Below are 12,966 nucleotides of genomic sequence, written 5' to 3'. Positions count from 1 at the left end.
GACAGAAGTAGTTCTAACACAGTACAATGCGAGCGGCACAAAAGGAATTACTGTCCAAAGGTAACTAGATGAAAATCATTTTGAAACACGATGTTTGAAAAAGGTTAATGCAAAAAAGTTATTTAATAAATAAATTTAAATGATTTGTTTTAATTTGTTCTTCCATTTTTGTAACAGTGGAGTAATCGAATTTTTTTCATCGGCGTTTATTAATGAATGATTTTTTCTAAAAATTGATGCATTAATGGACATCAGTAATACACTCTTTTTTGTTATGTAACTATTTTCGTACTTTGTAAACTAATTTATTAAATAGTTTAGAAGATAAAATACGGTTCATAAGTTTGGATAAAAATCCAATTATGTAGTTATAAGTTGAGTGTGGATAAAATATTATTTACGTTTTCAAAAATAATTGTGCCAATAAAATGGGGTTCAACTACAATTTCCTGATTGACTTCTTTCATGTGAGGAATCATAAACGCGTTATTTATTTAACGGAAACGTCTCGCCGCAATATTTGATACGGTAAACAACATAAAATAAAAGTTTTATTCCACAACTAAATCAAACTTTTCTCGTTCATCAACTCCAACCTCCTTGTCCTCTCTCTTGGTCTTCTTGATGGAATCCCACGCCTGCAACTCCCCCGAACACAGCGCTAAATAAATAAAAGTGGCGCAAAAATACACCCCAAACACGATCCAAAAAAGATACTTCCAGTCGTTAAAATCGTGGCCTTTCTCAAGTAGTTTCGCCACTAGCTGCGTGGAAAAATACGCAGTAAAGGCAGAAATCGTGTTTACGATCCCACAGATAGTCCCTGCGAAATTCGGCGAGATATCAAGGATATTTGCGCAGTGTCCAGCTGTGCTGATTGCGTTGGTCGTCAGGCTTATGGTAAACGCGGTTATTGCGATGGGACTGTCGTAGCCCCAGAAGGCCAAAGTCAGCATGCAAAAACACGGGATTGTTAGGGAAATAGTTTCGAAGATTTTCCGAATCGTGGTGGTGGAGAGGCGGCGGGACTTGCGGAGCTCGTCGGCGATGTACCCTGAAATAATGGCGGCGATGTAGCCTCCTGTAACAACTCGAAAGTAAGAAAAACGGTGAGGTTGCACCCCAAACCCCAGTAAGGGAGTCCCGAAAACGCCCCAACTTGCTCGATATCCAGGTGCAGGACTTGGGTCATGTACGAGGGGATTTCGTTCGAGAGGGTGGAGTACCTGAAACCCCATTTAACTCACGTCGAAAAATCGTGTTTTTTACCCGAAGAACGTGGCGACTTGGCCTGCGGCGATTGCCCAAACCGCCCCCGATTTCGCCACTTCTTTCCATGGCACCTCGCGGACTCTGACTTTCTTGCTTTTCCCAGTATCGATTTGTCTCTCTAGAGAGAGTCGTTCTTCACGGGAGATCCGGGGGTGTTGCTGGGGGGTGTCGTAGACGAGGTAAAACCACGACGCCGACCATAGCAACGATGCTATTCCAGTGACGTAGAAGACGCTTTTCCAGCCGTACGTCGCGATAAGAAAGCCGCATAAATGGAAAGTGATTGCCACCCCCACGCCGGTGGACGCGACACAGGCGATGAAAATTGATTGTTCTTGGGGTGGAATCCACTTCGCCGCCAGGGGCATGATTGCCGGCCAGCTGGCACCGATTAGAAACCCCATGATGACACGGGAAACTAACAAGAGATAGTAATTCCAGTAACAAATCGTAGGGGTTAAAATTGTTAAGAGAGACGCCAAGACCATGGAGTATCCAGTAACAGATCGCGAGCCAATCATCTCCGCTAGTCGTCCACTGGGGATTTTCGTCAAGGCGAAACCCCAGAAGAACACCCCCAACACGTCTTGTTTCTGGTTTTCGCTCCAAGGGAAGAGATCCTCGGTGGTGGCGTTGGTGAAATTGTCATTTTTTACCATCGCGACGATGGTTATATTGAAAATGATTTTAAGGGCGGAATTCAAGATGAACCCACTGACAACCATGACGTACAGAATCCTCCGACAAAGAAAAATATCTACAAGAGAATTAAAATAATTATAAAGCCACTAAACCTGATATTATCCTGCATGTCATTCTTTTGAGTCTCGTTGTGGGTAACCAAAGCAATTGTTGTTTGCGCAAGCTGTGGTTATAATGTCTGCTAATTTGGGACAGTAGTTTATCTCTTAGAATGAGGTAATAAAATATAGGACGTGTGCCTAATTAGGTTTCGCACCGTCACACAAATCGTCCTTTTAATTGAGCCAGTGTTTGCGGTTGAAGCTATATAAGAGTTTGATGGCTCTTTGGTTGTGTTTAAAATTCTGATATAAACGGAGAAAACTAGAATTAGTTTTACTAATTGTGGCCATTTTTATCGATCTCGTTTAATCACTACATTAAAATTCGCAGTCTCTTCCTTGAAGTTCTTGTTGCAACAAACTCGTTCCACAAGAATATTATTAAAATAGACTGGATCCGTTGCATTCTAGAAAATTTCTTCTGCTTGCACAATAAAACTAAAACTAATTTTATTGATAAAATTAAACCCAACAAACCTTACAAGTATTTTGTAATTTTTTATTTCTTCCACTTGGCGTCGCACTTCTGCAACACCAAAAATTTCTCATGCTTTTCTCTTTTAGAATCCTTTTTCAGATATTCGATGCAAATTTTTTTTGAGAGAAAAGTTCCGATCATGAAAAAAATTGAATTTTTCGTTTTTTAACCGCCTCTCATAAACTACTTGTACTATAGATATGAAATTTAGACAAACGATAGATTTTGAGCTGCCCTTTCGATTGATATACATATACGAGTTTATAACTTAAAGACATTAAGCGTAGTTTTCTCTCTGAAAAAGTTCCTAGAAAATCACTCGAAAATTACCCCCCAAAAACCTGTTTTGGTCAATATCTAGTTTATTTGTGCAGCACAATTACGTTATTGCGACTCATTTTACGCAGAATTCTGCGCTCAATCGAAATCCGGGCTCAAAATTGCCATACGTCATTAAATAACTGAGTTATGGCCGATTAAAATTTTGGCTTATCGCCAGAGGGGCAAAATTTTGTAGGTTCGGAAATATCGATGTTTCATGTATCAGAAATTACGACATATAGAAAAATGCGGCCGAGCTGATAAGAATCCGCTCTTACATCATTCAGAATTCGAAAATTTAATATTTTTTCGAAAAAAAAAACTGACTAAACCTATGTAAATTTACTTTGGTCGATATCTCGCTTACTTTTGTAACAAATTTAAGATATAGGTACTTATTTTAAGCACAATTTTACACATATTTGAAATTCGGGCTCAAAATCCACGTACGCCAACAAATAATTAAGTTGTGACTAATTAAAATTTCGGTTAGTGAGTTTTTATTTCCAAATTTTTAATGCTCAATATGTCAAACACTACAGATAGAAAGAAGCGGATTTCGCCGTTATTTTTCTTGCGCTTTACTTCTTAGGAATCCGCTCTCAGATATCCAAAACTAGATGGCTAATTTTTTTCGAGAAAAAAATTTCTGATTAAGACGAGGAAAAATTTTTATCGTCTGTCGACTGCCTCGTAAACCACTTGTCTTATATCAATTTGAAATTCGGATAGATGATAGATGTCAAGCTGCTTTTTTATTTTTATATGTATAACCCAAACACATTGAACATCGTTTTCCCCCTGAGGAAGTTCTAGAAAATTACTGGAAATTGAGCTTTTCAAAACTCATTTCGGTGAATATCTAGTTTATTATCGAAGCAAACTGCTCATTTTGTGCAGAATTTTGTGATGAATTCAAATCTGGACTCAAAATTACCGTACGTCAACAAATAAGCTAGTAATGACCGATTACAAATTTGGATTGTCGCCAGAAGGCCAAAATTTTGAGGAAATTTCGATGTTCTATATCTTGGAAACTACGACTGATAGAAATGCGGTTTTCGCCATCGTTTTTTTGAAATCTGTATTTACATTTTCCGGAATTTAAAAATTGAATTAAAAAAAAATCTGACTGAACCTATCTAAATTTATTTTGATTGATATCTCGCTTATTGTTGAAACAAACATAAGTATGGTTGCTCAATTTACGCAAAATTTGACGCATATTAATTCGCTCTCAGATATCCAAAATTTGAAATCTGATTTTTTCAATAAAAAAATTTCCCTCGAGTTATGGGAAAATAGAGTTTTTCGATTTTTGACCACCTCTTGTAAACTACTCGTCAGATCGATCTGAAATTTGAACATATGATAGATTTTGGGCTGCTTTATCGATTGATATGTAACTAAAATGCATTAAAAATTGTTTTCGCCCTAATAAAAATGTTTGAAAATCACCCCAAAATGTTCTTTTAATTGAGTCAGTGTTTGCGGTTGGAGCAATATAAGAGTTTGATGGTTCTTCAATTTAAAATTCTCACATAAACGGCAATAACGACTAAAAAATATCATCGCAGCTTTAGAGCCGTTTTACTAATTGTGGCCATTTTTATCGATCACTGCATTAAAATTCGCAGTGTCTTCCTTGTAGTTGCGACGAACTCGTTCCACAAGCATATTAACACGGGATTAATAAAATAGACTGGATCCGTTGCATTCTAGAAAATTTCTTCTGCTAGCACAAGAAAAATAAAACTAATTTTATTGATAAGATAACACCAAACAAATATTACAAGTATTTAGTAAATTTTTATCTCTTCTTTCTTTGCTTCCACTTGGCGTCGCACTTCTGCAACTCCGCTGACGCTAACACCAAAAATGTCTCGTGCTTTTCTCTGTTTTTCTCTTTAAGAATCCTCTTTCAGATATCCAAAATTCGATGCAAGATTTTTTCGCGAGAAAAATTACGACCATGAATAAAATTGAATTTTTCGTTTTTTGACCGCCTCTCATAGACTACTTGTCCTATCGATCTGAAGTTTAGACAAACAATAGATTCTTAGCAGCCGTTCTTTTCGCTCTTGGGCTGATAAGAATCCGCTCTGACATCTTGCGGAATTCAAAAATTTAATTATTTTTTCGAAAAGAAAAATATTGACTAAACCTTGTAAATTTACTTTCGTCGATATCGCGCTTATTTTTGGACAAATTTAAGTTATGGGTACTCATTTTAAGCAGAATTTTACACATATTTGAAGTTCGGGCTCAAAATCCACGTTCGCCAATAAATAATTAAGTTGTGACTAATTAAAATTTCGGTTAGTGAGTTTTTATTTCCGAATTTTTAATGCTTAATATGTCCAACACTACAGATAGAAAGAAGCAGATTTCGCCGTTATTTTTTTTGCGTTTTACTTCTTAGAAATCCGCTCTCAGATATCCAAAACTAGATGTTGAATTCCAATATTCCAAAGACCCATTATTTTTGTAATTTTACCCCAATAATGACAAAAGTTAATGAAGTTATTATGTTTAAACTGTTTATATAATGAACCAATTTACAAAATAAATTTCAGAAGAAACAGATTTTAGAAATTTTCATTTCGAAAACGAACCAAAAATTTCTAATATTTTCCATAAATACCAATAATTTCGGTAATTTTGGCCCTATTATGATAAAATTTACGGCACTTATTTTGTTTACACTTTTGATTAAATAAACCCAATTACAAGAATAAAGTATATAAGAAAGATTTTAGAAATTTTTATTTTGAGAACGAACCAAAATTTCATATTTTTCATAAAGAGACATAATTTTGGTAAATTTGGCCTTATGGTAGTAAAAATTAAGGAACTTAATCTGTCGAAACTGTTTAATTAAGCGTATAAAAGACAGATTTTAGAAATTTTCATTTTGAGATGAACCAAAAATTCCCAATTTTTTTATAAAAACTTATAATTTTGGTAATTTTGGCCCAATTATGCTAAAACTTACGGCTTTTATTATTTTTTAATTTTTGAATAAATAAATCAAATTACAAGATTAAAGCGAGCAAGAGACAGATTTTAGAAATTTTCATTTTTAGAACAAACCAAAAATTTGCAATATTTTTCATAAACACCCATAATTTTGGTAATTTGAGGCTTATGATGATGAAATTTACGGAACTTATTAAGTATTGTGTTTTGATTAAATGAGCCAAATTACAAGATTAAAGTGTATAAGAGACACATTTTAGAAATTTTTATTGTGAGAACGAACCAAAATTTCATATTTTTCATAAAGAGCCGTCATTTTGGTAAATTTGGCCTTATGGTAGTGAAAATTAAGGAACTTATTATGTTAAAACTGTTGAATAGATGAGCCAAATTTCAAGAATAAAGCGTTTAAAAGACAGATTTTAGAAATTTTCATTTTGAGATAAACCAAAAATTCCCAATATTTTTTATAAAACTTATAATTTCGGTAATTTTGGCCCAACTATGCTAAAATTTACGGCTCTTATTATTTTTAAATTTTTGATTAAATAAACCAAATTACAAGACTAAAGCGTGCAAGAGACAGAATTTAGAAATTTTCATTTTGAGAACACACCAATAATTTGCAATATTTTCCATAAAGAGCCATAATTTCGGTAATTTTGGCCCTATTATGATAAAATTTACGGCATTTGTTATGTTTAAACTTTTGATTAAATAAAAAAAAATAACAAGAATATAGTGTATAAGATGTCGATGTTAAAAATTTTCATTTTGAGAACAAGCTAAAAGTTTGCAATATTTTTCATAAACACCTGTACTTTTGGTAATTTAGGTCCTATGATGATGAAATTTACGGAACTTATTCTGCATAGGGTCGGTTTACAGAAGCTATGTTAAATCTTTAATTTTGACATCATGTTAAAGTGACATGTGATTATTTTTCCGACAAATGTCACCAATCGTCAAATTAGTTGCAAGATTAACTTAATTTCAATTAAATGATCATCATTGTGTAAACCGGCCCTTGGTGTTTTGATTAAATGAGCCAAATTACAAGAATAAAGTGTATAAGAGACAGATTTTAGAAATTTTCATTTTGAGAACAAACCAAAAATTTGCAATAATTTTCACAAACACCCATAATTTTGGTAATTTGCGCCCTATGGTGATGAAATTTACGTAACTTATTATGTTTAGTGTGTTGATAAATGGGCCAAATAACAAGCATAAAGTTTATAAAAGACAGATTTAAGAATTTTTTGTTTTGAGGACGAAACACAAATTTTCAACATTTTTCATAAAGACCCATAATTTTGAGAATTCTCACATAAACGGCAATAAAGACTAAAAAATAACATCGCAGCTTTAGAGCCGTTTTACTAATTGTGGCCATTTTTATCGATCACTGCATTAAAATTCGCAGTGTCTTCCTTGTAGTTGCAACAAACTCGTTCCACAAGAATATTAACACGGGATTAATATAATAGACTGGATCCATTCCATTCTAGAAAATCTCTTCAGCTTGCACAAGAAAAATGAACTAATTTTATTGACAAGATAACATTTCAAATAAATATTTTCTCTCTCATTTATTAATAGCTTCGCTCTACTTCGCTTCCAAGGAATGTCGGAGAGTTTCTGGGAGCTTCTTCGGACGACACGAGTTTCGCTCGAAATCAGAGGGTGTTGTTGGGGGGAGTCGTAGACCAAAACGAACCAAATTATTGACCACAGAGACGCCAGACTTCCAATTATGTAAAAGACGCTCCTCCAACCACAGGAGTGGATTAGAAAACCGCACATAGAAAAAACAATTCCTGTGCCCAAAGAAGTTGCTGTTATGCACGAAATAAAAACTGAGTGTTGTTTGAATGGTATCCACTTCGCGGCTAAGGGCATAACAGCTGGCCAACTCGCCCCAAGCAACAAACCCATCAAGACTCTGGACGCTAGTAAAAGATAATAGTTGAATGTTGCGATGACGGGGGTTATTATGGTAAGAATGGAAGCACCCATCATGGAATATCCGGTGATTTTTCTAGAACCGAAAGTCTCAGCGAGTCTCCCACTGGGGATCTTCGTCAGAGCAAAGCCCCAGAAAAAAACACCCATGATGCTCTGTTTTTCTTCTTCGTTCCAATGGAAGTCATCTTTTGCCATGGCGACGATGGTTATGCCGAACATGCTTTTTACCATTGAATTTATGATGAAACCGGACACCACCATGGCGGAGAGTATTCGGCGACAAGTCGTTTCTGAATAAAAGAAGTAGGAAAAAGTGCGATTTTGGCGATTTTTGAATTTTACCTTTCCAATTTGTAGCCATTTGAACAGTTACGTGACAAATAATTTAGTAACTGCGACGTTATGGCAATTTGTATAATTTATTGCCACTTAAACTAAACACTTAATTTTTCTAAAAACTGATAGCGATAAGGACGAACTTGTTATGACCAAATTCGATCCATTCTATGATACACAAAATAAACCTGAAAAATTAACTGTGTTACAAAAAAACGAGACTACTTTTTCTTCCGGTGCTTTGCTTCTGCTCTTTCCAGAAATCTGACCTTGAATAAAAAAACCTTCGAAATTCATCCACGCTATGTTAGAATCAAAAACAGCGCCAATCCTGAATATAGTATAGAAATATCGGTTGATATCTCGCTTATTTTTGAAACCCGTCGTTTTCACCATGAAAAACTTATTAAAAATCAAAACCTATTTTGGTCAATATCTCAGTTATTCGTGAATCAAAATTGTTGTTGTCGGGACTTATTTTGCGCAGAATTTCGCGCTGAATCAAAATCCCGGTACGTCAAAGTTATAATAAAGTTTAGTCAATTGAAATTTCGACTTTTCGCTCGGGGGCCAAAAGTTTGAAAGTTCGGAATTATTGATGTTCCAAATCTTTGAAACTACGACAAATAGAGAGATTCGATTTGCAGCATCGTTTTCCCTGCAATTCTTTGGTCAAAATTCGCTCTTACATTTTCCGGAATTCGAAAATTTAATTATTTTTTCGAAAAAAGAAGTCAAAGAAGAGAAGACATATCTCTTAATTTCGAGTAGACTTAAGTTATGGATATTCATTTACGCAGAATTTTAGAAATTTTTATTTTGAGAACGAACCAAAATTTCATATTTTTCATAAAGAGTCATAATTTTGGTAAATTTGGCCTTATGGTAGTGAAAATTAAAGAACTTATTATGTTAAAACTGTTGAATAGATGAGCCAAATTCCAAGAATAAAGCGTATAAAAGACAGATTTTAGAAATTTTCATTTTGAGATGAATCAAAAATTTCCTATATTTGTTATAAAAACCTATAATTTCGGTAATTTTGGCCCAATAAACTAGATTACAAGAATAAAGCGTATAAGAGACAGATTTTAGAAATTTTCATTTTGAGAACAAATCAAAAATTTGCAATATTTTGTTTAAACACCCATAATTTTGGTAATTTGAGCCCTATGATGATCAAATTTACGGAACTCATTAAGTACTGTGTTTTGATTAAATGAGCCAAATTACAAGAATAAAGTGTATAAGAGACAGATTTTAGAAATTTTTACTTTGAGAACAAACCAAAATTTTATATTTTTCATAAAGAGTCATAATTTTGGTAAATTTGGCTTTATGGTAGTGAAAATTAAGGAACTTATTATGTTGAAACTGTTGAATTGATGAGCCAAATTCCAAGAATAAAGCGTATAAAAGACAGATTTTAGAAATTTTCATTTTGAGAACAAACCAAAAATTTTGCAATATTTTCCATAAGGAGCCATAATTTTGGTAATGTTGGCCCTATTATGATAAAATTCGCGTTATTTATTATGTTTAAACTGTTAATTAAATAAAAAAAAAATAACAAGAATACAGTGTATAAGAGGCTGATGTTAAAAACTTATTGAAATTCACCCACAAATTCGAATTCGATTTTTTAATTATTTTTTCGAAAAAAGAAGTCAAAGAAAAGAAAACTTTATTCTAAATTTCGAGAAGACTTAAGTTATGGATATTCATTTTCGCAGAATTTCACGCAGATTCCAAATCTGAGCTCAAAATCCACATGAGACAAGAAATAACTGAGTTATGGCCGATTTATTTTCGGACCATACATTTTTAGTTCCGAAATTTTCCGAAATATTTTTGAAAGTACGAGAGATGGAAAGAAACGGTCTTCGCCATTGTCTTCCTTGCGTCTTTTTTATTTAGAATCCCGTTTCAGATAAAAAAACGACTCAAGCGATAAAAAAAAATTGAAATTTTCGTTTCTTGAGTGCCTCTCATAAACTTCGTGTCTTATTTTTAATCTAAAATTTAGACAGATGGTAGCCTTCGAACTGCTTTTCGATTGATATATGACTCAAAGGTATTAGGGAAAAGCGCCAGACAATTAAGATATTTTCAAAATTTGAGGTACAAAAAATATTATTTTTATCTTCTTTTTTTGTAGATTCATTTAATAAGAATAAATCAATATTATGTCATTTTTGGGGCACGTAAAGCCGGACGTCAACAATTTTAATAAACAACTTTGTGTTTTGATAGAAATCTATGCATGTGATTTTCTTTATTAAGCATATATCGGAGAAAACATCGATTTTGATATAGTAAATAAAAAACTCAATATAGCATAGTTTATTGTGAAAAACTAAAATAAATAAAAACCTTAAGTAATAAACAAAATAATAAGTAAATAAATTATATAAAAAAATAACAAATTTGAGATTAATAAGAATAAACAAAATTCTAAAATATAACTCCCTTATATTAAATTCCAGTCTTCTTTATAAATATCACCAAAATCAAGAGTGTAAAATAAAATACATACATCGAACCCGCAATTATCGATTTTAATGATACATCGAAAATAAAAATATATGTATTAAAAATCGATGTTTTTTGGCAAAATCGATATTAATAAAAAATCGATATAAAAGTCCCAGATTTAGTAAATCTGGGAACATCGAGTAAAAAAAATCGATGTTGAACTCAATTTCAACAAGAGCACAATTACATCGATCTCCAATACATCGGAGAAAACATCGATTTTGAAAAATAGTAAATAAAGAACTCATAGCATAGTTTATTGTAAAAAACAAAAATAGATAAAAATCATAATAATATAAAAATTAAAATAACAAATTCGAGATTAATAAGAATAAACAAAATTCTAAAATATAACTACATACCTTAAATTAAATTCTTTATAAATATCACTAAAATCAAGAGTGTAAAATAAAATGCATACATCGAAACCGCAACTATCGATTTTTAATTACACATCAAAAACAAAAATATATGTATTAAAAATCGACGTTTTTTGGCAAAATCGATATTAATAAAAAAATTAGCCCAATTGTCACAAATTTGGCAAGCAACCCGATTCGTCTGACGATTTCATCTCTATACAAACTACTTCTAATTTGTTTCGTTGAAATTTGCCTTTAGTTTCAGTTAGATTTTATGTCTTTTTGTCGTTTCTTCACAAAAATTTGCTTGGTGTTAGACGACTAACAATTTAAATTTTTTTTTAAAGAGATTAGATTATAGAATAAGACGAAATCTACACATAACACTTCTACTAAAGAAGTACTTGTTAGAAAAAATTTTGATTATAAGAACACTCGCGTTTGACAGAAAATTTTACAAAAAAAGTTTTACACAACGTCGTTATCGCCATTCTCATGATACGAAAATCACAACCTGATTAACATATTTCGTCAATATCTCGTTTATTAATAAAGCAATTTTACTCATTTTACGAATAATTTTACACTGAATCTAAATCCGGACTCAAAATTCCCATACGTCAACAAATACCTGAGTTGTGGGTGATTAAAATTTAGACGGTTTGGAAATATCGGTGGTTCATATCTGGGAAACTACGCCAGATAAAAAGATGCGATTTCATACTTTTCCTAACGCCAACACAATCCGCTTCTTGCTTATCCTCTCAAATGCCATTAAACAATTTTCTCTCAATCTTCGCAGCAATTATCTCAATTACCGAGTCGTTTATCAAAGTTCACGAAACCGTACAACCAAACCCTCCAGCGATCGAGTTTCTGTTTATTGTGTCTGGATGCAGTCGCCTAAACTTTAGGGTGTGTGTGCATTGTTTTGCTCCCTCTCGTGGAAAAAATTAGTCTGCAGTGTCGCAGATCGATCAATACAGAGACAAGCTGCACTTCTAAGCTATGCATTTTGTAAATAAATGCAGCGTATCGAAGCAATTATCTGATTTACAAGCACCGATAGAATTGTTGAGTTAACAATGTCTTTTGATTGTCTAGACGCGAAGACTTCAACAATGGACAAGGTGAGTCCACATAGACTTTGACATTGATTATGGATGCTCTTGGGAGAATAGTTGGGTCATAGAAGCTAAACAAACGGTTCATTATTGTTGATGGTACAAAGAGGTGGATTCTTCGTGTTTTACTTTACGAGAGCTGTGTCGTTGACTTTTTAATTAATTTCATTAAATAATGTCGAGTGATTTGTGGGAATTGATTATTCTTCAAGTTGTTTCAAGAACCTCAGGGGTTTTCACTGGGGAAAAATTCGTTTCAGTGGCAGTCAATCCAATTATGATTTTTAAAAATAGGCAACACATTATACTTTTCTATGTTTATAAAATTATAAAATATTGAACTCATCGACTTTATATTTATAAAACAGTTTTAATACAAAATATATATATTTTTTAGTAAATGGACAGTTCTGCTCTCAATATGAATTTAATGTCATATTTACTTAAATGAGTGTAATTATGGACAGTTACATGATTAAAATTAATTCATTTGCATGCTTGCGATTAACGTTACATTGGAACAAAAACCGGAAAAGTTATTTTTATCGTTGAATTAAATAGACTTCCTGCGTTTTTTCCAGAGTATGAAAGTATGGTGATGAAATTTACGGAACTTATTATACTTAAACTGTTGACTGAATGAGCCAAATAACAAGAATAAAATGTAGAAAAGACAAATTTTAGAAATTTTCTTTTTAAGAACGCACCAAAGATTCACAATATTTTTTATAAACACGCATAATTTTAGTAATTTTGGCTCTATGGTGATAAAATTTACGGAACTTATT

General features: G+C 32.8%; 3 protein-coding genes across 5 annotated transcripts in view; 1 reads left to right on the top strand and 2 right to left on the bottom strand.

The window, feature by feature from the left end:
- Positions 1-12,966, top strand: part of DAAM (disheveled-associated activator of morphogenesis-like protein) — a 91,508-nt gene that overhangs the window by 14,381 nt on the left and 64,161 nt on the right. Inside the window, exon 1 of one of the 3 annotated variants that reach the window (XM_088042713.1) lies at positions 12,097-12,184. The exons of the other annotated variants lie outside the window; for them this stretch is intronic. Within the exon in view, the coding sequence (XP_087898839.1) occupies positions 12,140-12,184 (45 nt within the window). The 5' untranslated portion in view covers positions 12,097-12,139. Of the gene's footprint in view, positions 1-12,096; positions 12,185-12,966 lie in introns of those variants that run through there. 3 annotated transcript variants of the gene reach the window in all.
- LOC148169430 (sialin-like) lies at positions 552-2,012 on the bottom strand. The gene is made up of 3 exons (XM_088044196.1): positions 1,270-2,012; positions 1,129-1,226; positions 552-1,081 (listed from the first exon to the last, which is right to left on the bottom strand). The coding sequence occupies exons 1-3, from the start codon at positions 1,995-1,997 to the stop codon at positions 552-554; spliced, it is 1,356 nt and encodes a 451-aa protein (XP_087900322.1). The 5' UTR covers positions 1,998-2,012.
- Positions 4,685-8,182, bottom strand: LOC148169429 (uncharacterized). The gene is made up of 3 exons (XM_088044195.1): positions 8,164-8,182; positions 7,467-8,111; positions 4,685-4,740 (listed from the first exon to the last, which is right to left on the bottom strand). The coding sequence occupies exons 1-3, from the start codon at positions 8,180-8,182 to the stop codon at positions 4,685-4,687; spliced, it is 720 nt and encodes a 239-aa protein (XP_087900321.1).

The sequence above is a fragment of the Gnatocerus cornutus genome, chromosome 8 (genome assembly GCF_029298725.1).
Source record: "Gnatocerus cornutus isolate USDA-ARS CGAHR chromosome 8, icGnaCorn1.1, whole genome shotgun sequence".
Taxonomy (NCBI): domain Eukaryota; kingdom Metazoa; phylum Arthropoda; class Insecta; order Coleoptera; family Tenebrionidae; genus Gnatocerus; species Gnatocerus cornutus.
Note: the sequence above shows the minus strand (reverse complement) of the source record. Positions and strands in the feature narration are given on the sequence as shown.

Bases quoted from the DNA above. Each gene is read 5' to 3' on its own strand.
- LOC148169430 (XM_088044196.1), bottom strand. From the start codon at position 1,997: ATGGTTGTCAGTGGGTTCATCTTGAATTCCGCCCTTAAAATCATTTTC. The intron at 1,227-1,269 runs GTAAAAAACACG...ATGGGGTTTCAG, and splicing joins CAAGTCGCCACGTTCTTCGG to GTACTCCACCCTCTCGAACG. The intron at 1,082-1,128 runs GTTTGGGGTGCA...GAGTTGTTACAG, and splicing joins TTCGGGACTCCCTTACTGGG to GAGGCTACATCGCCGCCATT.
- LOC148169429 (XM_088044195.1), bottom strand. The intron at 4,741-7,466 runs GTAGAGCGAAGC...TTTTGGTGTTAG, and splicing joins CGACATTCCTTGGAAGCGAA to CGTCAGCGGAGTTGCAGAAG.